The 25,954-nt window shown below is 31.3% G+C and overlaps 2 protein-coding genes across 3 annotated transcripts in view; both read right to left on the bottom strand.

Moving 5' to 3' along the window:
- aln (divergent protein kinase domain 1C) overlaps window positions 1-13,309 on the bottom strand; it is an 80,738-nt gene extending 67,429 nt beyond the window's left edge. For both annotated transcript variants that reach the window (XM_085811498.1, XM_085811497.1), the window contains exons 1-2: window positions 13,030-13,309; window positions 11,847-12,704 (exon numbers count right to left, since the gene is read on the bottom strand). In XM_085811498.1, coding sequence (XP_085667624.1) covers window positions 11,847-12,704; window positions 13,030-13,233 — 1,062 coding nt within the window. In that variant the 5' untranslated portion in view covers window positions 13,234-13,309. The remainder of the gene's footprint in view (window positions 1-11,846; window positions 12,705-13,029) is intronic.
- Window positions 13,310-19,732: 6,423 nt separating this feature from the next.
- On the bottom strand, window positions 19,733-24,034 carry LOC118181309 (uncharacterized). The gene is made up of 3 exons (XM_085811500.1): window positions 23,884-24,034; window positions 22,996-23,149; window positions 19,733-20,203 (listed from the first exon to the last, which is right to left on the bottom strand). The coding sequence occupies exons 1-3, from the start codon at window positions 24,032-24,034 to the stop codon at window positions 19,759-19,761; spliced, it is 750 nt and encodes a 249-aa protein (XP_085667626.1). The 3' UTR covers window positions 19,733-19,758.
- Between the last annotated feature and the right edge of the window lie 1,920 nt (window positions 24,035-25,954).

Genomic DNA, 25,954 nt, shown 5'->3' on the forward strand with positions numbered 1-25,954 from the left:
TTCAACTACTCAGGCTACTATAAGTGAAACAACAACTTGGCGATAAATCAAACAACAACTTCGCCATAATACAAGGGGTACCCTAAAGTCTACTCTACCCCTATTATGGTAACCAGAAAAAATTTGTCGCTCTCACAGAGATGAAGAAATAACCAAAAATACATATTTCCTAACATAAAAACATTAAACAACAAATCTTTTAGACTTCCCACCACCATCTCTTCCATCCTCCAGATAAGCAATTAAATTTTTTGTTGTTTCAGCTCATCCTGTTAATCAATATTCATTCTCTTACCCATCTCAGACATACCCAAATGATGGTACCAACAGCAAAATAAAAGCAAGTTCAAAATCCAAGACCACATCAAGCACGTGCATGCAAACAAAGCAACTGAAAAGAATAGTAAGAACCAAAAGCCCGAGTCCATATGAAAGGGTTACTATTACAAAAAAAGTACAGCGGACTTCCAGATTTCATGAAAAAACAATACTACAGTCAAAAGTCGTTAATTTGGACACCCATAATCCGGAATGATCTATAATCCGGACCTCAAAGCTACAAACTTTCTGCGCATGCGTCGCGTTGACGCATGCGCAGAAAGACCTTTACGGCTGCGAATTTGCGTGTGGGCGTGCGCAAAATACGTTTACGAATGCGCGTTTAATGTGTAACGGACGGGATAAGCTAAGCTAAAATTATCTGATTATCTATTTCAGTTAATGTTGCAGATTGCGTTGTTCCTTAATCTTCGAATTGGATCCGGCTTATTATTTTTTGCAGACTGTTAGAGCAATTTTATAAAAGTAAGCTTGAATTTTCGATTATTTCAAATAGAATTTCCGATATATATTTACTAATATGTAAAGGATATACAAAGCGAAAGTATCTTTCGGAGTCCATTAAACAAAAAGTGGAATTGCTGCAAAAAATAAATAAAGGCATATCCTTTGTTTATCTAAACTTTAACGTTTGTTTATCTAACCATTGTTTATCTTTAGGCGTGCAATGAATTGGAAGTTGATCTGTCAGCACTATCCTTATCTTAAGGGCAGATGTTTTTATTTTATTTGGCTTATAATTGCTTACTCAATGTAGTATTTCATCTCGATGTACTCCGTCTTTGATATGATTTAAATCAAATGCCTCGTCATTATAATTCGCTTCCGATAGCGAAGAAAGTAACAGAGGTTATTGAAAACGAAAAAATTTCGATTGACAAATTAGTCGGTATTCTCGGCACAGCAATTATAGGACTTGAACAGCGGAACTTTGTAACTGAACACGAAATTATGTCTGTTTATAGAATTAAAGAGAATGTATTATCACATAAAAAACGAAGCAACTTAAACAACTTACATTGAAAGAAATGTTTAATAAATTAAACAAATAAATATTAAGCTTTTTTTTGTAAATTTTGATACCCTTTAGATCATAATTGTTCTTTATTTCGTAAATTACGATTTCATATTTTTAATTTTATAATTTCTGCATGCCATTTTACCAGATTTAAACTGATGATCTATAATCCGGAAAAATCGATAATCCGGAATCGCCGAAGTCCTGACGAGTCCGGATTAACGACTTTTGACTGTACTTAGCAATTTTTTCAGAAAAAAAAAAAAACAAGGGATGCCGTATAGTAAAGATTAGCCGAAACATCCTTAATAAAAATTGAAAATTACATAAAACAGCAACAAATTAACAGCTGAACAATACTACACGCTGACTATAGAAATGTAAATACCATCAAGATTTATTTTCACCTAGCTTTTATTTATCTCTGATGTTACATCATTATACGCTAGTTTCCCAAAAGTTGAGCAACAAATTGTTGATAAATCTACCAAAGGTATTTTGAAATTCCTGAAATTTGAAAATGTTATAAATAAAAGCAAGCTACATCAAGCAACATTAAAAGCAACTGTTTAGGAAGAATCACTATTCAATGAACAGTGAATACAGTCAAAAGTCTTTAATTCGGACATAAGCCGGAATGATCTATAATCCTTACCTCAAAGCTACAAACTTTCTGCGCATGCGTCCAGTTGACGTAAGACCTTAACGGCTGTGAATATGGTGTGCGCATGCGCATAATATGTTTACGCATGCGCGTTTAATGTATAACGGACGGTATAAGCTAAGCTAAAGTTATCTAATTCAGTTAATGTTGCAGATTGCATTGTTCCTTAATCTTCGAATTGGATCTGGGTTATTATTTTTTGCAGACTGTTAGAGCAATTTTATAAAAGTAAGCTTGAACTTTCGATTATGTCAAATAGAATTTCTGATATATGTTTACTAATATGTAAAGGATCTACAAAGCAAAAATATGTTTTGAAGTCCATTAAACAAAAAGTGGAATTGCTGCAAAGAATGGATAAAGGCATATCCTTTGATTCTCTAACACCATCACGAAATCTGTTTATCAATTTCATGATAAATCCGGGGGGAAGGGGGAAACGCTGCAGGGTGTAATGAATTGGAAGTTGATCTGTCAGCACTATCCTTATCTTCAGGGCAGATGTTTTTATTTTATTTGGCTTATAATTCCTTGCTAAATGTAGTATTTCATCTCGATGTACTCCGTCTTTGATATGATTTAAATCAAATTCCTCGTCATTATAATTCGCTTCCGATAGTGAAGAAAGTGACACAGAGGTTATTGAAAATGAAAAAATTTCGATTAACAAATTAGTCGGTATTCTCGATACAGCAATTATAGGACTTGAACAGCGGAACTTTGTAACTGAACAAGAAATTATGTCTGTTTATCGAATTAAAGAGAAAATATTATCACATAAAACGAAACAACTTAAACAACTTACATTGGAAGAAATGTTTAATAAGGTAAACAAATAAATATTAAGCTTTTCTTTTGTAAATTTTGATACACTTTAGATCATAATTGTTCTTTATTTCATAAATTACAGTTTCATATTTTTAATTTTATAATTTCTGCATGCCATCCTACCAGATTTAAAGTGATGATCTATAATCCGGAATCTCTGAAGTCCCGACGAGTCCGAATTAACGACTTTTGACTGTATTAAATAATTTTGAGATAGCTAAACTATAAAAAATTAGAGGCAACATTTGCTATCAAAATAGCATTATAGAACCATAAGCTGATTAGAAGCAGGTTAACAACAGTCTGATGCTGCAAAATGGCTAAATGTTGACCATTCTAAGGTAAGCCAGTAGTAGAACCAATATCTAACTACTGGTTCAACCTCCCGAAGACCTGTCAAAAGTAGGCAAAAAGTTACCACTTCTGCAGATGACTGGTATTTGCGACTTGTGCATTTTGCAACAGGGTAAGTACAATATTTAAATCAATCTCAGCTTAGATCTGTGTTTATTTCTGCTACAGAAAAGACAGTATCAGCCAGGACAATAAGCTGAACACTGCATGAAAGGGGTCTGTATGCTAAGCGACTGCAGTGTGCTTCCCACTTACTTTCTACCACTGGGAGAGTGTTTTAATTGGCATGTAGTCATGCAAAAAAGACTTAAAATCAGTAGATGTCTGTTCTGTTTACTTGTGAGTCTCCCTTTGCTTAACCCTTTGATGCGCGGTGGTCGCGCCTTGAAACCACCAATTTTCGAAATTTTTCCCGCTCTTGTTTCCAAACTGTTTGAGTGAAAACTGATTGATTACTTATCTTTTACATCTAAATAACACAAAATTAATGCACAACTATACATTTTTATACAAGTATTTCAAATCGGATGCCTTTTAAAATTCATTTTCAGTGAGACAAAATAACTTCTTTTTTTATATTAATAACTTAAAATTTAAAATTTTTTTTATCGCACATCATTATTTCTATCATAAACAATAAAAATACAGAAATAATTAAACTGCATATATAAAAAACCTGTGTATATTTATGGTATTTCCTTTGTGGTTTCAGGGCGTGACCACTGCCCCACTAGAGCATTGCGTTACAATGCTCACATTCCCCTAGAGGCTTGGTGGTCGCACTCTGAAACCACTGATCTTTACAGTGGTGTTTGCTGCTTTCAAATAAAAGTGTTTATTTTCACCCGGATATAGATAAGGGGTTTTGACACCACAGAGTTATTGTATTACCAAACAATACATGCACCTGCCCCTATAAAATATTTTTCATTTCCAGAGATTTTTCTCTGTGTTCAACATGCTTGCTCTCTATGCTAGTACTGTGATTTTCTAAATTATTTTGTGTGGTTCCAAAAAATTGCAAATATATTTTTGAATAATTAAAAATAGAAATCGTGCAAAAATTTAATTAAATTAAAAATATTTTGTCAATATTTTATTTTCTACTGTTGAGATTCAAAATGCCTCACAAAGGGTTAGAAATAGCTGATGCATTAGCATTACTTGAAGAATTACCTTCAGATCCAGAATCAGTGGTCTCTGAGGATGAAAGTGACGGAGAAGGAAATACTCCTTTACCCCCCTTCCCTCCTGCTTATGGAAATATAGAAGATGAAAGTGATGATCAGTCAGAAAAAATGATATAAATTTACCAAGTCCTTCCAGAATTGCAGATGTAACATGGAATAAAATGCAGAATGTAGTTAAATCCATTCCTGAATTTTCTGAGGATTATGGCCCAACTGACGGAATTACCTCTATGGAAGATGCAAAACCCATAGATATATTTATGGCTTTTTTTACTCCTGAATTCATGGACAAATTAGTTTTTATATGCAACTCAAAAAGGTAAGCCGTTTTCACCTATAACTCTTCAGGATATGTTGAAATTTTTAGGAATAAACATTCTAATGGGAATTTAAAAAATTCCAAGCTATTGGGATTTCTGGTCAACTAATGAAATACTGAATGAATCTTACGTGACAAAGCAAATGGCGGTAAAGAAATTTTCATGGATTTTAGGTAATTTGCATTTGAACGATAATAACCTAATGCTAAAAAGAGAGGACAAAACTTTTGACAAACTTTATAAAGTTCGGCCTCTGTTGACTAATTTGTCGGAGAGATTCGATAGTATCTTTAGACCAGAAAAAAATCAGGCGATTGACAAATCAATGATTCGTTTCAAAGGTAGAAGTTCACTAAAACAATACTTACCTAAAAAACCAATAAAATGAGGATATAAAGTATGCGATGAAAGTGGGTATGCTTGTAAATTTGAAATTTATACTGGCAAAACCCATGAAGTCGAAAAAAAATCTGAGTAAAAGAGTGGTAAAAATGCTAAGTGAGCCCTTGTATGGTAAAAATCATAGAGTATACATGGACAATTATTTTACATCCTATGAACTTTTCAAGTTTTTAGAAACAAAAAACATGTTTTGTTGTGGAACTGTAAATATAAAAAGAAAAAAACCTTCCCAAAACACTGATGGAAGATAAGAAATTAAAACGGGGTGACTTCGATTGGGCAATAAGTGATGACAAAATAACATGTCTAAAATGGAAAGACAAAAGATGTGTTACCATTTTATCTAGTCTAGTTGATCCTGTTATTCCATCTAATGCAGAAAGAAAAGAAAAAGGCTGATCTTTAGAATATGGTAACTGGTAGTTTGGCAACATTTTGGAGGCGATAAAGGTTACTACCTGGGACTTTGGTAATAATGTGAGCACTACTCAGTTCCGATTACACATTATTCTGTATGAGGGAAATGAGAGATCATGGGATATGTCATGTGATATTAATGGATGAATTATGGTTCTTTAATCGGAAAAGGGGGAAATTTGGAAAAATATCTGTGGCTGTATATTATTTTGTATTAAGCTTCATTGTGTGTTGTGTGAAGTAGGGTCGAATAATTTTGGGATTGTATGGCGCTGTCTAAAGTGAAAAATCGTATGAATGTTTGGAAGATGAAGGTTTTAAACATCTTGCTGTGAACCACAAATATTATTTTAAAGATCCGGAAATAGGTGCACATACCAATACAATAGAGGGCACGTGGAGTGCTATAAAAAGCGCCATTCCAAGGCATTGTGATAAAGAGAATTTTGCTTTTTATTTAGAGGAGGAAGTGTGGAGAAAAAATTCGCAGAAAAAAAATCGTTCAATAATTTTATTGAATACATAATAAAAGTGTATCCACTATGTAAGCAAGATTCTGAAGAAGATTAGGTAAGTTAGTATTTTTAATTATTTGAGGATATTATTTTTATGCATTGTTCTAAATGTAAGGTGGAAGTAAAGTAATTTGGTATTATTGGGAAAATTGTTATTAGCAAGGATTTAGTTTAAAGTAATTAGGATTGTAAACTAATTTTTATTAATTTAATGTATATGCTTATTTGTATTTTAAGGAGTGTTTTTGAATTTAATTATATTTTAATTAAATGATAGTTATTTTGTGAATTTTATGTTTGTAGGAATTTGGTATACATTTTAGTTGAAGTAAACGTGCATGGAAATAATTTAAATATTTGACACTAAGTATTTGTAATGCTTGCAGTATGAATTTGTTGGTGACGTTTATAATATAATAGATAATTTAGAGGTAAAAGTTTTTGGATATTTTATTTATTTTATACGTGGAAATGTTCATATTTGGAAAGGGTATATACTTTTTCGTCATTAGGTAAGTTCATATATGTTCTTTTTAACGGGTTTAAAGATTCAGAAAATTGTCATGCATTTTCGTGAAATTTTTCTAATTTATGAGAAAAAAGCAGTGTACATGGATATGGTAAAGAGTGTGCGCAATGCCATTTTTGTGCAATTCTGGGATTTTTTTTAAAGTAAAAATAAGCCGACGTGTACATGGTTTAGTGATATTTTAATTAAATGATAGTTATTTTGTGAATTTTATGTTTGTAGGAATTTGGTATACGTTTTAGTTGAAGTAAACGTGCATGGAAATAATTTAAATATTTGACACTAAGTATTTGTAATGTTTGCGGTATGAATTCGTTGGTGACGTTTATAATATAATAGATGATTTAGAGGTAAAAGTTTCTGGATATTTTATTTATTTTATATGTGGAAATGTTCATATTTGGAAAGGGTATATACTTTTTCGCGATCAGGTAATTTCATATATGTTCTTTTTAACGGGTTTAAAGATTCAGAAAATTGTCATGTATTTTCATGAAATTTTTCAAATTTATGAGAAAAAAGCAGTGTACATGGATATAGTGAAGAGTGTGCGCAATGCCATTTTTGTGTAATTCTGGGATGTTTTTTTAAGTAAAAATAAGTCGACGTGTACATGGTTTATGTGTATGTGTTATTTTGAAAAACGCATAAGGAGTATGGTATTGTGCACTTTTTCCCAATTTTGCAGTGAATATTTGTCATGATTAAGCAGTTTTGTTAGATAAAATTTCTAGCATAAGTGTAATTCGGCTAGTAGATTGTTGGAAGAAGTGTTCAGTAGATAAAAAGAAAAGAAACATGTCTTTACTTCGTGAAGACAAAATGGCAGCGGGGAAAAAAAAAAATAGAGGGTTGCTGTAGGAGAGTTGGTCGACAAATTTTTGCCAAAAAATCGCCAAGTTACCATAATCTAAAGATCAACCAAGAAAAAACTGGACAGAAAGTTCAGATACAATGTCCAAAGGCAATTATAGATTATAATAAAAATATGGGATATATGGACTATTTTGAACAACCAAAAAGCTTATATGAAATTGATAGAAAAAGTAAAATATGGTGGCATTGAATCTTTGGCTGATCTTTAGAATATGGTAACTGGTAGTTTGGCGACATTTTGGAGGCGATAAAGGTTACTACCTGGGACTTTGGTAATAATGTGAGCAGTAATCAGTTCCGATTACGCATTATTTTGTGTGAGGGAAATGAGAGATCATGGGATATGTCATGTGATATTAATGGACGAATTACGGTTCTTTAATCGGAAAAGGGGGGAAATCGGGAAAAAAATCTGCAAATTTTGTATTTGGCTTTATTCTGTGTTGTGTGAAACAGTGTTCGTTAATTTTTGGATCCCATGGCCCTAACTAAAGTGAATTCGAAATGGGTATTTAATGGGATTGAAAGGGATAGTAATAAGTGTTTCTTTAAGGTTGTGCGAGATAGAAGTAAAGATGTTTTATTAAGTTATTTATTTTACCTGGTACCTTGCTGTGAACTATAAGTATGATTTTAAAGATCCTGAAACAGAAACAAGAAAAGTTTATCGGACACGTAATTAAGATTCTGAAGAAGATTAGGTAAGTTAGTATTTTTAATTATTTGAGGATATTATTTTTATGCATTGTTCTAAATGTAAGGTGGAAGTAAAGTAATTTGGTATTATTGGGAAAATTGTTATTAGCAATGATTTAGTTTAAAGTAATTAGGATTGTAAGCTAATTTTTATTAATTTAATGTATGTGGTTATTTATATTTTAAGGAGTGTTTTTGAATTTAATTATATTTTAATTAAATGATAGTTATTTTGTGAATTTTATGTTTATAGGAATTTGGTATACGTTTTAGTTAAAGCAAACGTGCATGGAAATAATTTAAATATTTGACACTAAGTATTTGTAATGCTTGCGGTATGAATTCGTTGGTGACGTTTATAATATAATAGATAATTTACAGGTAAAAGATTTTGGATATTTTATTTATTTTATACGTGGAAATGTCCATATTTGGAAAGGGTATATACTTTTTCGTCATTAGGTAATTTCATATATGTTCTTTTTAACGTGTTTAAAGATTAAAAAAATTGTCATGCATTTTCGTGAAATTTTTCTAATTTATGAGAAAAAAGGAGTGTACATGGATATGATGAAGAGTGTGCGCAATGCCATTTTTGTGCAATTCTGGGATTTTTTTTTAAAGTAAAAATAAGTCGATGTGTACATGGTTTAGTGATATTTTAATTAAATGATAGTTATTTTGTGAATTTTATGTTTGTAGGAATTTGGTATACGTTTTAGTTGAAGTAAACGGGCATGGAAATAATTTAAATATTTGACACTAAGTATTTGTAATGCTTGCAGTATGAATTCGTTGGTGACCTTTATAATATAATAGATGATTTAGAGGTAAAAGTTTTTGGATATTTTATTTATTTTATATGTGGAAATGTTCATATTTGGAAAGGGTATATACTTTTTCGCGATCAGGTAATTTCATATATGTTCTTTTTAACGGGTTTAAAGATTCAGAAAATTGTCATGTATTTTCGTGAAATTTTTCAAATTTATGAGAAAAAAGCAGTGTACATGGATATAGTGAAGAGTGTGCGCAATGCCATTTTTGTGTAATTCTGGGATGTTTTTTTAAGTAAAAATAAGTCGACGTGTACATGGTTTATGTGTATGTGTTATTTTGAAAAATGCATAAGGAGTATGGTATTGTGCACTTTTTCCCAATTTTGCAGTGAATATTTGTCATGATTAAGCAGTTTTGTTAGATAAAATTTCTAGCATAAGTGTAATTCGGCTAGTAGATTGTTGGAAGAAGTGTTCAGTAGATAAAAAGAAAAGAAACATGTCTTTACTTCGTGAAGACAAAATGGCAGCGGGAAAAAAAAAATAGAGGGTTGCTGTAGGAGAGTTGGTCGCCAAATTTTCGCCAAGTTACCATAATGTAAAGATCAACTGAATCTTCTTTCATTTTACTGATGTCACCATTATAAACGCCTTCATTATATACCGAATGCTTCCAGAAAGTGAACCCAGTTTGAAAATATTCAAGTCTTTTAGAATGAATATAATCAGTCATATGACACAAATGAGAAATGAAGGATCCGTACCAAAGCGAAAAAGATCAAGCCTGCCTATCAACATAAAAAACCGTAAATTTTATGTGCCAGATGAAAAACGACTAAAGAACGCAGGACATATGCCAGTAAAATGCAAATCCCAGTGGTGTACGTTTTGTAGCACACGGGAGAAACCTCACAGAACAAGATACATGTGCGAAACATGCAGTGTTGGCTTATGCATGTACCAAAAAGATAAAACATGCTTTGAGCAGTTTCATAAAAATAACTTAGTTCTTTGAGTTTTTTTTATCTAGTTTTTTAATACTCTATTGAGTTTTTTTATCTATTTATCCCAATTTCCTTATTATGTACGTTCTCATGTTTTCACTGCCGCAGAAAAATAAAATTATAATTATAATTTCTTTCTGATGATTTACTTTGTAAAATAAAGTAAAAAATTTATATTTGATGCAATTTTTAAATTCAATTTTTTTTTTTTTTTTATTCCCAAATTTTGTCATTCATTGGAAATGAATGCGTACGGAAAAAGGTAAGTTGTGTTTTCCTACTAACTCAGTAAGTTTCAAAGTCCTACACGCGCGCTGGTTTCACAGCGAAACCACCACCCACAGATTAATGGGTGAGAGTAGATTTTTTTAAATTCATATAATTTTTGTCTTTAAGATCATAATATTCGATTTCTAGTGTTTTTAGTTAAAAAAATTATAAAAATAATATAGTGCGCATCAAAGTTTTAACAGAGTGTTTGCATACAGAGAGAAGTAAACACTCGATATTTTCCAACTAATATATTGGAGAGGGATACCTGTGCAGAAGGTAAAATTCTTGTATGGGAAAGAGTATCAAATAAGAAAGAAGTAGTTAAGTGCACAGTGATGTGACAATATATAGAGAAGCCAACAGATGTCAGGCTGTTGCATTTGTTTCCATGTTATTGCATTTATTTTTCATGTGATTCAATATTACATTTTGTGACAAGTAAATTGTGTTTCTCCTGTGCTACATATTTAAGGTGAGTTTTTTACAATATACAATTTACTTACAATTTTTTCAGTCATGTTTATGAATTAATATACGTAAATGCTGAAAATCAGTGTTAGGTTAGGAAATGTGCATAAATATATAGAATATCACTTGATATTCTTCATGGGAAGGACACATTTGTTCCAGTGTACTGCAGGCATTGATTTGTGAATTCACTCATTCTGTTTCACATATGACATAATACTTTTACATTGATGATTATGAAATTATTCAATACTTAAATACTAATAAGAGTGGGAATAGGACTATCTTGCCACTTGGTGGTGAAGATCAAGAATTTCTTTTTTTTAACCTATTTGTTCAAATTTTTAAAACCATTGCACATTTCATCTAAAACTGTTTGATTCAAGATACAGTACATATGATATACTTCAGCAAATAAATTTTAACAGTACAGAAATAAAACATAAAAAGAATTCAAAATTAAGGCAGTATTGAATCAATACTTAAATTGTACTAAATATTTAATTTACCTACTAATAAAATTTGACATTTATAAAGGACTATAAAATATTTCACTTATTCATTTAAAGAGGAGGGATTATTTTATAATTTAGTACAAATGTAAATACGTTTTCTTTAAAAAGTATGACATTTAAATATATTTTTTTTTTTCTTCCTCTATTACACCTATTTTAACTATACACTATTATTGTTATAATGTTAGAAATAATATCAACAGACCTTTTACACTCACAGAATTCATATTCTTGATGAAAGAGAGAATCTTCAAAAGTAGCTTTAGGAATTACTTTTTAATCTGAACCCAATCAATTTAATCTTATAAACTTAAATTTTTGAGTAATACAAACTAATGATTTCGTATAATAAATTCTCACTCTTCATTCTTTTACATTAACAAGAAATAGTTATAAATAGATAGCAGTTTGGTTAATTCATTACACCAAAACAACTGAAAAAAAAATCTGTTGAGGAATATCTTCTTTAAGATTTTCTATGGAAAACCACATCATACTTATGTTTCATTCTAGGAAACTACTGAAAAAAAAATTATGCAGTCAGTTTGTTCAACTGCTAGAAAGCAAACCTAGTATTAAGTATGCTTTTTCAGTAGTCCATTAACCACTAGCAGATCATTACAGACAAAGGAAAAGAATATTAAAAAAAAATAACATACCTGGAAGTTATTATCCAACACTTTAGCTTCACAAGTCTGTTCAGCAATATTGCACACCCCTTTGCAGTCAATGAAGGAACAGTCTTGATCATTTGTACAGTTTTTTATAGCAACAATATTTTTAATCAATGAATTTTCAAAAAAGACCATATCCATGTCTAGTAACTTGACTTCAAAGTTCTTATCCAAACCAAAATGACCCACTTTTACATCACAAAAATGCAAAAAAGGAAAATGTTTCTCAGTATTTTCTAAAAATTTAAGAACTTTAAGAGCTAATTTTGCTCTTTCAATAAACTCTTCTTTCCAGGCAGGATAAAACATTAAGAAATAATTATTCAGAGGCTGGATGAATTCAACAACATAAAATGGGCCACATGTTCCAATTACTTTTGGAAAGACATTCATTTCTTCATAATATTTCATCAGTAAATACTCTGTTTGTTGAATAAGAAACCATATGTTATTCATTGCAGCATTCTGAAGTGAAAGAGGCAGATATGGGAAGTTGTGCATATTTCTTGTCCAAAGTTTACTTAACATGTCTAATGATTCATTCTGTGTAGGAATTAGAGATATGTCCAAGTTGGATTTTACTGTATTGGAAACCATCGAAAAGAAAGCATCAAAGTCGGGATGAACTCTGTTTCCTTCTTCATCTTTATAATATATTTGATCGAAATCCTCCGAGTCTAGCTTGCTAGATTTCATTACCACATGATTATCGAAATAAGTAGCTTCAAAAACTACATCTTTGCCTAAATGATTTGGAAGGCAGTTATTTGGCTTTAATGTATTCAGTTCACAAAGATCAGCACAAAGATTACCCAGTGCTTCTCTGTTTTGATATTTATCACACTAAAAAAAGAAAAAAAAAAAAAAAAAAAAGAATTTAATCCATAAAAATAAAATAAATAAACAAATGCAATTATCAATCTAATATTCTTACGTGCAAAATTTTGACCACCACATTTTTTTTTTAAATTCTGCACAGTATTAATAATATTATTTATTTAAATCACTAAAACAACTGGGTCATTTTGCACTTGCTTCTTTTTTCTATTTTAAGTAATCCAAACTTCAGTTTCGGTGTTTTAAAGCAAGTGAATACTAGCTGAAACTAAAGTTATTATTTCACCTGGGTATTAAGAAAACTTCTATTTTAATTTAATAAAATACTTACGATTGTGAACACAGCTTTTTCCACTTCAAGAAATGAGCATTTACCGTATGAAACAACGGTCATATAAATACCAAAACTTGCACACATAACCAAAAGTAATAGCAAAAAACATAACGTCCTTTTCCGAAGAAGCCATTTACATAAGAAATGCAGAACTCTAAAATAAAGGCGCGTGATTTCAATGTTAATCATGAATTTATTCATAATAACATTTTAAACCGAAACAGAGCGACTTTGATTTACTCAGAACTAATAATTCATCACGCTCTTTTGTATACAAACAAAACATACGCAGCCGAAGTTGAAGTTTTTTCTAATCCTATTTTAATATTTAATTATAAATTTATTAAAATATATTATTTAATTATAAATTTTAACAAACATGTATATATACATAAAAAAGCAAATTTAAAGTTAAAAGTGTTTCAAAAGAATAAATTAAATAAATACATTGAATATAAATTTAATTTATTCTTTGGCCATAATTTATTAATATATAATTTAAATTTATAATCCTAATTGTAAATCTCTTAAATCCATCTCACTGAAATACGCAAATTTGCACCATAATGCATTAATTTTTTTTTCTGAAGAAATATTTAATCATTAATTATAAGCTCTGTCGACAACTATAAACTCATTTAAATTAAAAAAAAAAAAAAAAAATCCTAGCTGTTCTCACTTATTTGAAAACTAATTTCATATTACATTTTGATAGCTGTCCTCATCAGACTTGGCTTTCATCAAATATTACATTCTTTATGTTTCATATCCCAGTTTATTAAAATGTCAGATTTTAAAGGAATTTGTCTATAATAATAACCCTGAGCTATTTCTTCAACATCTTAACTATTTTTGTTTGTATTTTTTATTTGTGTTTTGTTTTTATCTTAACTATTCTAGCATTTATGTTGAATTTTGATAGTATTTATATATTTTGACCACCACATTTTTTTTTTAATTCTGCACAGTAATAATAATATTATTTATTTAAATCACTAAAACAACTGGGTCATTTTGCACTTGCTTCTTTTTTTTATCCAAACTTCAAACTTCAGTTTTGGTGTTTTAAAGCAAGTGAATACTAGCTGAAACTAAAGTTATTATTTCACCGGGGTATTAAGGAAACTTCTATTTTAATTTAATAAAATACTTACGATTGTGAACACAGCTTTTTCCACTTCAAGAAATGAGCATTTACCGTATGAAACAACGTGATATGTTGCTAAATTAGCATTAAAAGTCGAGTAATATTCGTCTATTGCGAAAACGCAGAGCCGCAATTACTTTTCGATCTAATTTTATATATGTATTAATATATCACATTCCTGCTCATATGATCTACATATATATCAGATAACTAGCTACTTTTGACATTTCTGGATGTGTATTATTTTACAACTTTTTCTGCTTTGAAAACTCAAGTATTGAAACATTATGTGTATGCCTGTGAAAATATTATTTCAGATATTCTCGTATAACTAACTATAATCTCATATTATTCAGTTCTCATATAACTTCGATAGAAATATCCTTCTATTATTTACTTTAAAAATGCAGTATCTGATAGCCTTCCACATAGTAGCCATTCTAGAATTAGCTCTGTAATGTTATATAATGTTAATTGTCTTACGCATTATTTCTCTAAATATTCATTTTCATAAAGAATATATAATCAATGTAGAGAATGAGAGTTCAATATATTTTAAAGACAGAGATAATAAACAAAAAATAAAAGGGAGACTACACATGCAACCAGATAAAAGTGACCATATTCTAAAGAATGTTAATAAACTCAAAATGATGTGAAAGTATAGACCATGCCACAAAATTCGCTTAAGTATTATTTCTAAGTGGTAAAGCAGAATATATATTTGGTGGTCGTGTGTGCTTAATGCATGATATAATTAAAGAAAATAAGAGTAGACAATCTCCTATAACAAAAAATATATTAAATACTAAATTACAATTTAAATTACATTGCAGAGATCAATACAGAGCTCGGAACACAGTTCATGCTACCTTCGCGTACCGTTGTGTGACGAGAAGTCTGAGTGAGTAAAGATGTCGCTTTGCTGCTCCGATTAAGAACTGGATTTTACACGTGGCGCCATCTCATGAATAGAAGTTGAAGTATCTGTCGGACGCCACAGTACTCCCCCCCAAGTACCATCGGTACGTTATAAGTACTTTGGGTTAAATTTAACCTTTCTTCTAGATCTGGTAGTTTTAGGTTGCTCTTTAAAGGCCCGTTTACACTAGCGGAACTTTGGTCCCAAGAAACGTACGCTAACGTTGTTGTTACTCCCAAGGATCCCACCCGTTTACACTTGTAAGTCTCAAAGCCTAAGAATTACTACCCCCAACCAATCAAGTCGCTTTGATTTGCGCATGGGCAATATTTCCTATTTTGGGGTACAATGTCGAAAGTTTGCGGTAGAACGTCTAAAGTTAAAAAAGCTGAAGAAAGAAAGCGCGTTATGCATTTGAGAAGTAATTTAATATGTATGTATTTGCTGTACAAAAGCGTTTGTGTTCCAAGGCGGGAATGGGTTCGGTCAATTTTTCAAGAGCGAGATACGTATTCCGCTCATGCAGCATTGTTTCCGTCACTGAGGCAGAAGTACCCAGAATTATTTTTCAATTATACTCGAATGACGGCAAGTTATTTTTATTTTTTAGCAAAACCTGAAAGTAAAAATTGAAGGAAAGACTGTCAAATATTTCTTTTTATATATCAGTAAATTAGTAATTTTTTCCCTTAATAATTTATACTAAGGAAATAGGATTAATGATTACATTGCGATTTAATTACCGACAAAATGAATTATTTCAATGTTTATTTAGGTTAATCTTTGTATTATGGTAACTCGGCGATTTTTTGGCGACCAACCCTGCTACAGCAACCTGCTAGTTTTTTTGGGGGGGGGACGCCATTTTGTTTTCACGAAGTAAAGGCTTTTTTTTTTTTTTTTTACTCAACATTTTATTCCAACAATCTGCTAGCCGAATTACGCTTATGCTAGAATTTTTATGACACAAAAGTGCTTAATCATGACGAAGATTAGGTGCGAAATTGGGAGAAAGTGCAGAATCGTCCACTGCTTGCCGCGTTTTTAAGAATTGCACATACACGGTATCATCCATGTACACATCGACCTATTTTCACTTGAAAAAACATCTCAGAATTGCACAAAAATGGCATTGCGCACACTCTTTATCCATGTAGACTGCTAAAGTCCTAGCTAGTAACCTTTATCGCCTTACCAAAATGTCGCCAAACTACCTGTTACCATATTCCAAAGATTAGCCTTTATTTTTTATATAATTATGGACTAGCATTAGTTATAACTAATTAGTTTAATTGGTTTATTAAGCGCATTATTAATGAAGGTTGTTTATAATTCGATTACCTTAATGAAACATAATATCAGATGGAGTATAATGTAAAATTACTAGATGTGCCAGATGTTGGACAGTCAACATTTTAATGCACTATCGTGTATTAGGATATGTTCCTCTGTTAGAAAATACCCAGCATTCTGTATCCGTAGATTTTTTAATTATTACTGTCATAAATTTTATTAGTATTGCTTCACTTTGTCATGAAAATACTTTTGTAGAACCAGAAATATAAAATAATTAGGCTTTTAAATAATATATTCTAGAGAATTTGGGAGATCCATAAAAAGACTTGCTTTTAAAAGATTTTCTGCATTCCTGTTCCACCTGTGTTTTATATTTGACAAATGAGCAATAAAATTAAATCATGTCAATATTTTAAAAAATCATTTTTTGAGAATATTGTAGTAATATGATGAAAAACACTTTACCTCCAAAAGAATGTAAGAATAATTGTATCAAAATAGATTACTTAATGAAATTCTACTACCTGAAAAATTAAGCAATTATTAGAGTATAAGAGTGAAATTGAAATGGAGAGTAATTTTCCTTTTAATCAGAATTATCATATTTTATTTTTTCAAATTTGTAAGATAAATAACTGAATATTTTCCACTGATCATAGTTGCAGCAACACAGTATATATTTCGGCAATATAGTATATAGTGATGCCCCTCATGTTGAGCACCTTCAATAGTCAAAAGTATTCCTGAGAATATAAACAAACATTGGTAATGACAATCACAGATAACCATATTCTCTGAAGGTTGCTATAATATCTCGTCGGTGGCTAAATAAATAAAAACACTGAACATTAATCGTTCAATACCTGATGAAAGGGTTTAGAACATAGGCATTTTGTGCATATCTGTCCAAGATATGAATGTAAATTAGTTTACCTTAAAAAATCTTCCTGATGACATTATTTAGGTTAGTAGGGTTACCTTTAGGCCGGTAACCCTAGTGTGTGGTGCATAATCAAATAATCATGTTGAAGGTAATCATCTTCACAGAAGGCTGAAATCATTTCTAATTATGGAGTTTATGTTATTTTTGTTAATAACATGCGATTAATCGCTAAAAGTGTTAATTGTTAGAAATAGTAAGATTATACTTCAAGCAATTTTTCAAGACAACAAAATTATTTTCTCTTACTTTGGCTAATCATTTTAGCACAATATAAACTATTTCGTATTTGTTTTTATATTAATTAGATAATTAAATATAGTTCTGATGTTCAATTTACTCATAAGTATAATATTATTGAATTTACATGTAGGGAGAACAATATGATCATCTTCTACATTTACTGCAAGATAAACTACAGAAGCAAGAAACACGTTTTAGGAAATCAATTTCAGCATCTGAGAGACTTGCCATCTGTTTAAGGTAAATATAAATATATAAATTTGTTTTGAAAGCAGTGTCGACGCTAGACAATTTACCGCCTGGTGCAAACTCCACAAATCCGAAATTCTGCCACCTGATTCCTTCCTAAATTCTAATAATTTTGCCATCTGGTGTGGTCACCCTAATTGCATATGCTCTGGCACCAGCTCTATTTGAAAGTCTTTATTACATCTAATTCCAGTTTTGTGTAGTATATATAATTGAAAATTATGTTCTTGTCAGAACATTTTATACTTCTGTCTAATTGAACTTTTTAAAATTCATATTTTTTTAAAATTTGTAATGCATTTAAAAAATTATGAATAGGAACATAATTTTATCAAAATAAGTTACATAAATAAAGCATTTATTTTCTGTGGTTTAATAATAAGAAAGAAAATTGCAATCTCTTTGAAACTGAGCTCCCCCCCCAAAAAAAGAACCTTTTTTAAAACTTGCATACTACTACAGATTGCCCTTTGTTCATTTTTATACAACATGTTTTTAAAACTGCAAAAATTTAATTATTGATTCAGAATGTTTTTGTAGATTTCTAGCATCTGAAACTAATTATACAGACCTGGCATACACTTTCCATGTTTCTAAATCTTCAGTTTCACATATTATTCGCGAGACCTGTGATGTCATATGGCAAGTCTTAACAGCCACTGGTTATGCCTATACCAGCATCATCAGATGAATGGGCTGTAATAGCAGAAGGTTTTGAATATAAATGGAATTTTCCCAACTGTCTTGCATTCCATATTTATTTGTCAGTGAGTACTTTTGAAATACAAAAATTGCATTATATTAAAATTAGGCAAATGAAGATTCTTTTCAAAGATAAATATAAAGTATTGCAGAATCATCTAACTTGATATATGAGCTGTCTTAAAATATCAAAAGACTGGAATTGTTTCATAATAAATAAATGAAAGTGTGAAATGAAAAACAAATTTTAATATAAAAAGGAATTTTTTTGCAAGTTTCTAATTTGAGAACTTTTTAAGAACTGAATTTATTATTGGAAAAAGTATTTATATTAATTTTTATCATTAAAGTGTATATTATTTTTCTTTAGGCAATTAATAATTGTTGCTTTTTTTTTCTTGTAGGTAAGCATATCAGAATATAAGCTCCACCGTCAGCTGAATCAACATATTATAATTATAAGGGCTATAACAACATAGTCCTAATGGCAGTGGCAGATGCTAGTTACACTTTCCTTTATGTTGATTCAGGCAACTATGGACGAATCAGTGATGGTGGAATTTTCAGTAACTGTTCACTAGGTAAAGCTTGGTTAGTGAAACTTTGTTTTCATTTCCAAATCCAACACCATTATTAAATAGTGATCGAGTTTTGCCTTTTGTATTTGTTGGAGATGAGGCTTTTCCACTCAGGAAAAATATTTTACGCCCTTATCCTGGCAAATTTCTGTGGAACGAAAGAAAAATTTTTAATTACAGACTTTCTCGAGCAAGGAGGTGCGTTGAAAATGCTTTCGGCATATTGGCGTCTAGGCGGAGAGTACTTCGTACTGAAATTGCCCTGAACCCAGAGCATGCTAATAAAGTAGTTTTGGCATGCTGTTGCCTTCATAATTACTTAATGAAAAATGAGTTGGGAAAGGCAGCTAAGAAATACTGTCTAGTGAACTTTGCTGATTCTCTTCTTTCAAATGCCACCATTAAAGAAGGTATGTGGAGAACAGAAGAATTTACATGGCAACCTCTTGGCCGTCTAGGGGCCAATAATTCATCCCGTGCTGCATCTGCAGTTCGAGATAATTTTTGTGAATATTTTTCTGCAGAAGGAGCAGTACCATGGCAAGAAAGGAAAGCATTTATTGTGTAAATTTATTTTTTGAAAATATTTATGAAATATGTAAATAAAACAATAAAACAACTGATTAGTGTTATGTACAAATAATTTCATTTATTTCTTGCCATAATTTGTAAAAATTGTATTTTCGTTTCCAATTTTTTTTTCATCAGTCATTTTTTTCAAATCACTATGGAGACTCAATAAAAATAGTTTATCATCATCATCATTTTCACATCGATGGTGATTTTTTAAATATTTATTTGTTTCATCAATAACAGAAAGCAATGAACTTTCAATTGTTTCTCTCTTTTTTCTTTTCTTCCCTCTAGGAGTATTTTCATCATTATTATTTGAATTAGTATTATCTAAGATTTGTCTGGAGCTTGATGCAGGTGATAAAGGTGATTCACATGAGGGCATAACGTGAATAGCAGATGGCTCCACATATTCAGGTTCTGTCGGATATTCAATATTATCTGAAGACTCGGAGACAACAGATTCTACTGTGAAATTAAGCTCCTCGAATTCTTTGTTTCCTTGAAAGTTTGTCTGTGTCCTGTTTAGAAAGAAAACAAGGAAAAAAAATCAAATGCATATGAAAAATATTTTTAATACATTAATGATTATTTTGTGATACAAAGTAATTAGGTAGTGAAATAAGCAAATTTAGAATCTTATTTGTTACTGCATTAAATAGCTCATTTTTTAATTTCTATTACTTATGAACTGCAGACAATTTAAATAGATCTTAAAATTTAGCATGAAAAATAATGTAAACCAAGAGTCTTCTTGCTTCAGTGTGATTACCTGAAACTAAAAAGCTTTTTTTGTTAATTTGAATTATAACATCCCATTGGATTCTTTTCTTACATAATCTTTTGTGTTTATTAATATTTGCAAGAATAATTTCTAAAAAAATACAGTTTGTTACATCCAGTTGTATGGGGTAATTCCTAGTCATTACGTTCTTGGAGCAGTGCTGGATCACATTTTGCTTTTAATTAAAATAATACTTTATCAAATATGGGGAGGGGTGAAATCATCATCACTCTTTGAATCTTTTGTACTGCAATATACAACCGAATTGTCATATTTACTCACTAATAATTTTATCGTGCAAATATGGAGAAGGCAAAATGACATGAATAATTTATTTTTCGAAGTATGGTCAAAATAAATAAGGTGTATTAGATACATTTAATTAAATTACATACATTACTGCAATAATTTATTATATGCATTAAATCTGTCATTGTATTAACAAGGGCTGAAATTTAAAATATTCTTAATTTATCCACAAAATATCCGGATAAAAAAAAGGCACCACTAAACAATCTCGTGAAATAACAAAGCTCAGAAAATACAACAACGTGAATCATGAACTTGAACAAAGAGTGAATCGATCGTGAACTTGAACAAAGAGTGAATCGTCTGCTTTTTTACCTCGATGCAGATTAGAAGGAAAAAAACTTATCTTTTTTCTTAAACTTTTATGTCAATAATTTTGTATTTCCATTATGACTCATTATTATTCAGTTATTATGACGTCATTATTCGGTAAGTATTTTTTCTTCGATATTTCGTACTCAATGTTGCGGTTTCCGAAACCAAGAAACTCAGAATATAAACTGAATGCTTATATTCTGAGAGGCAACGCAGATTTTTGGAGTTGGCGGATTTTTGGTATTTGACTGTATTTGTAGACATTAAGACGAAAAAATGGAACAGATTATTGGACGTGGAATCGCATCTCAGATTTAAATTATGACAATCTGTCATCTCAGCACAAACAGTTTCATCCTTCTCATTAATCCAAATAAATGTTATTTATAATGTAACATTTATTTATATTAATGCCATAGAAAATCAAATTTATAGTAGTGAAGATCAGCGGGATTATGAGTTAAATAACATGGATGTAAATATTACTATTGGAGGCTGCAATTTAACAGTTGTGATGACAGTAGTGTTTTTGACAGTAACAATAATGTAGTATGCCCTAAATAGAGATTACTTTAAATGACTTATAAAGAGTATAGTAATTATAAAGTATATAATATATATAGTAATTATAAAGAAATCAATATTTTAGATGAAAAAGCAGAATCTCTTGCCTTCATTGAAAAAATTTTGAATATGCATACAAAGCCCTTACATAATAAATGAAAATATTGAGCCACTAATAACTCTTTATTTCTTTTTATAGAAACACAATCACAAGAGAATTTTATCAAATTTTTTGTATCTTACAGTTTAAGACAAATTTTATCTAATCTTGGCTTACACATTTCACATTCTATAAATAAAAAAAGATCACTATACTTTGGAGACTGTTTTGAAAAATTTCATGCCATGAAAGATTTTAACAGTTAATTCAGTAATAAAGTATTACAACTTCATTTTTTAATTCAGTTTCATATATATTTTTGTATTTATTTTCATTATGAATTAATGTAATAATTTAAGCACAACTCCTTGATATGATGGTATATATTATGATAATTAATCCCAGGCTTTATGTGTTAAGTGCAAAGTAACTTCATAAAATTAAAGCAGGTATGCATAATCTCAAACACTAACTTCTGAACATCAAAATGGTCAGTAACATATCAGTTTTCAGCTGTGTGAGTACAGAAATATGGGCATCAACTATAGAGGGATAAACTATAAAAAGAAATTGGCCACAAAAAGAAAAAAAAACATATACAGACGAGTCTTCATCAAAATATTTAGAAACTCAGCTTTCAAAGGAAACAGCAAGTGCTTTGTTTATATTATGCATATGCTGTACTTAGTTAATAAGTTTACATTGCAAAAATATTGGCCTATTTTTAATTGGGAAGATTAAAAAAGTACAGAACAGCAAAGTTTCTACAACATTTTTTAAGGGTAAGAACTTCAGTTGGCCCAAACACGTTAGAAAAAAACTATAATGTGTAATACAGTTTTATTACAACACATTTACAAGGTGTTAAACCATTCATAACGAGTGATGAGGCAATAAATGTTAAAAAAAAAATTGTGTAGGAGAAGTTTTTGTTTTCCAGAGCGTAAATATTTGGATAGAATTTGAGTTATGGCAAAGCATATAAGGTCTATCTGCCTAAGGGGATGAATTTCTTAAGTAAATTGGTTTATATCCACATATGTGACTATCTAACATATTTAATAAATTTATATCAATAAAGTTACAATTTTTGATTGCTAGTCAACCTAGGATAACTCCAAATAATCCATTTATGCTTTATAATATTACAGACTACTAACAAGTAAGATTGTATTTTGTTAATATGAAAATCTGTCATTTTATATTTAACATAACTAAATAATTTGGTTCTGAATATTTACCTTCGATGGCGGATACATGGATCCAAAAATGACATTTGGGGCATCAGCTGCCATTGCTGCTCTGCAGACTCTGCACTAGCTCTACTTTTGCATTTTGTTTTTCTTCGGCTATATTGCTTACGCAGATTCTGCCACCGGTAAGTAACCTCTTCAACTGTGAAATTTAAAAAAAATATAGCCGAAATTTTAATTCAACCACTGTAATTAATTACTGTTTAATTATTAATATTTTATGCAAACAATTATACTAATTATACGATATTCAAAATGTATCCATACGAAAATGAAATATGGATCTTATATATTTTTATATATGGATATTTATATATTTAGGGATTTTTTATGTATTTCGGAATAAACATTTGCATGAGAAATGAAGAAAATGTATTTCTGAAAATTGAGGAGGAAAACTTTAATCAAATTTTTACTACTGTTGATCTTCACACTTACTACTTTTACTTTCTTCTTCTCATAAGCCTTTAGTAACATGTTGCAAAAAAGAAGAGCAAACTAATGTAAAGACAATAGCTAAAATTATGTAATCATTTGAATTGCTATAATTTGGGAAAAATTTTAAATATATATAATTGAAGGTTGCTGCATATAATTTTCATAGAACAGTGTACATTTAGATACAGTTTAAAGCAGTTAATAAACTTTAATTTAAAAAAAATCCATCTACTGAGCTTATTTAAATTTTATAAAACTCAGATTTTCATAAATGTTCCAAAATGCTATAATTTAATATATGTCAACAAATTTTTATCGTGTAATCGTTAATAAACCTATTTTGTACTTGAACAATTGCATTAGTCGAAAGAGAACTAGAATAAAAGAGAGCACATTGCAATCCGAAAGGAGCAAAAAAATAAATAAATGGATACATACCATCTCGGTTCTGTCTTTCGGCAACCAGTAGCCAAGCAACATCTTGTCCTCTTTTCATTCGATATTCTTTTTTTCTATTATCCCATAAAATCGGATGTTGTTGTACTTCTGCAATTAATTTGCAGTCAGACGTAGTCAAATCTTCCGCCATGTTTTTCGCTTAAAGCATCAACAAAACCCTCGTGATAGTTTGTATGTCTGTGATTGGCCAAAGCTTTCATCTCATAGGTTCGGAGTTAAAATTTTCCATCTCTTGGGTTTACGTCAATTCCCTTTGAAGATTAACCGCTCGACTTAGGTTACGTTTCTTAGGACGTTAGCTTACGCTTCTTGGGACCAAAGTTCCGCTAGTGTAAACGGGCCTTAACGGGATGTAAGCTTTCTTCCGGGAGTGATGTTGATGAGGAAGTTGTTGGATCTTGCATTAGAAATGCTGGTTTGAGACGATCGATTCCAATCACTGATTCTTTGCCATTGCAGATGATGGTGAAATGTTTCGGTGTTCGTTTGACAACTTTGAATGGACCATCATATGAAGGTGTTAAAGTTGGCTTAATTGCATCGTTGCGCACGAATACGTGCGAAGATGTCTCAAGCGCAGGATGTACAAAATAGCTTGGCTGGTTATGCGAAGATGCTGGGGTTGGCGAGATCTTGCTCATGGTCTCACGTAAACGTTGAAGGAATGTTGGAGGGTCGATTACTGGAGTAGATTCCGGGTGAAAGAATTCACCTGGCAGACGGAGGGTTGCACCATATAACATTTCAGCACAAGTGCTACCAATGTCTTCTTTGAATGCTGCGCGAAGACCAAGCAAGACTAGGGGTAAGGCTTCTGTCCAGTGTGTGCTACTGTGGCACTTCAGACCTTGTTTGAGAGATCGGTGAAAGCGTTCCACCATCCCATTTCCAGATGGATGGTATGGTGTTGTGCGAATATGGCGAATGCCAAGAAGAGAGGTGAGTGATGCGAACAAGTGACATTGAAATTGTCGGCCTTGGTCAGTAGTGATGGCGGTAGGCATGCCAAATCTTGAAAGCCACTAGGAGATGAATGCTCGAGCTACAGTTTCAGCGGATATATTTTCAATAGGAATGGCTTCGGGCCATCTTGTGTACCGATCAATACAAGTGAGGAGGTAAGTGTAACCATTTGAAGGAGGCAATGGGCCAACCAAGTCTAAGTGCACATGATCAAAGCGTCTTGCTGGAAGGTTAAATTGTTGAATGGGGCTGTGAGTGTGATGGGATACTTTACACCGTTGACATCTAATACATGAACGAGTCCATTCTGTGATGTCTTGATTCATTGCTGGCACGGATTCCAGGATGTGCCAAATTGTGCAAGGCATTAAACACTTCACGTCTAAAATTGACAGGAATATAGGGACGTATTCTAGCGTTGGATCAATGTGCAGCGGTTGTAACTGAAGGGAGGTTTGTGGATTTGAGATTAGGTTCTTGAGTTCCTCATCATGCAATTGAGCTTTTGCAATTTCAGAGAAATCTGGAGTAGTGAGGTTGATATTGTTTACCCGAGACAAGGCATCAGCGACACAATTATCAGTACCAGAGACATATCTGATATCTGTACTAAACTGGGCGATGAAATCCAGATGTCGAAGCCGACGAGGAGAACATGAGTCAGAGTTTTTTCTAAAAGCGAAGGTTAATGGTCGATGATCGGTGAAAATGATGAAGTAATGTCCTTCCAAGTTGTGCCGGAAGTATTTAACAGCACAGTACACAGCAAGTAGCTCTCTGTCATATGTGCTGTATTTCCATTCTGCAGTAGTGAGTTTTCTGGAAAAGAATGCCATTGGGGAAAGTCCTTTAGTGGTATGGGCTTGAAGCACTGCTCCTATGGCCGTGTCAGATGCATCTACCATAACAGAGAGCTGATCACTAGGTAAGTGATAAGAAAGTGTGGCTGCATTTGCCAGATCGTGTTTGCATTGCACGAATGCTGCAGATGCAGATTCAGTCCAAGGGACAGCTCGTTGATCGTTCTTTTTGCTATTCTTCAGAAACTCATGTAGGCAGGCTTGTGTTTTTGCAGCATTTGGCAGAA

This window comes from Stegodyphus dumicola, chromosome 2 (genome assembly GCF_044657685.1).
Source record: "Stegodyphus dumicola isolate Sdum_Otavi_A_Nest chromosome 2, ASM4465768v1".
NCBI classification, from domain to species: Eukaryota; Metazoa; Arthropoda; class Arachnida; order Araneae; family Eresidae; genus Stegodyphus; species Stegodyphus dumicola.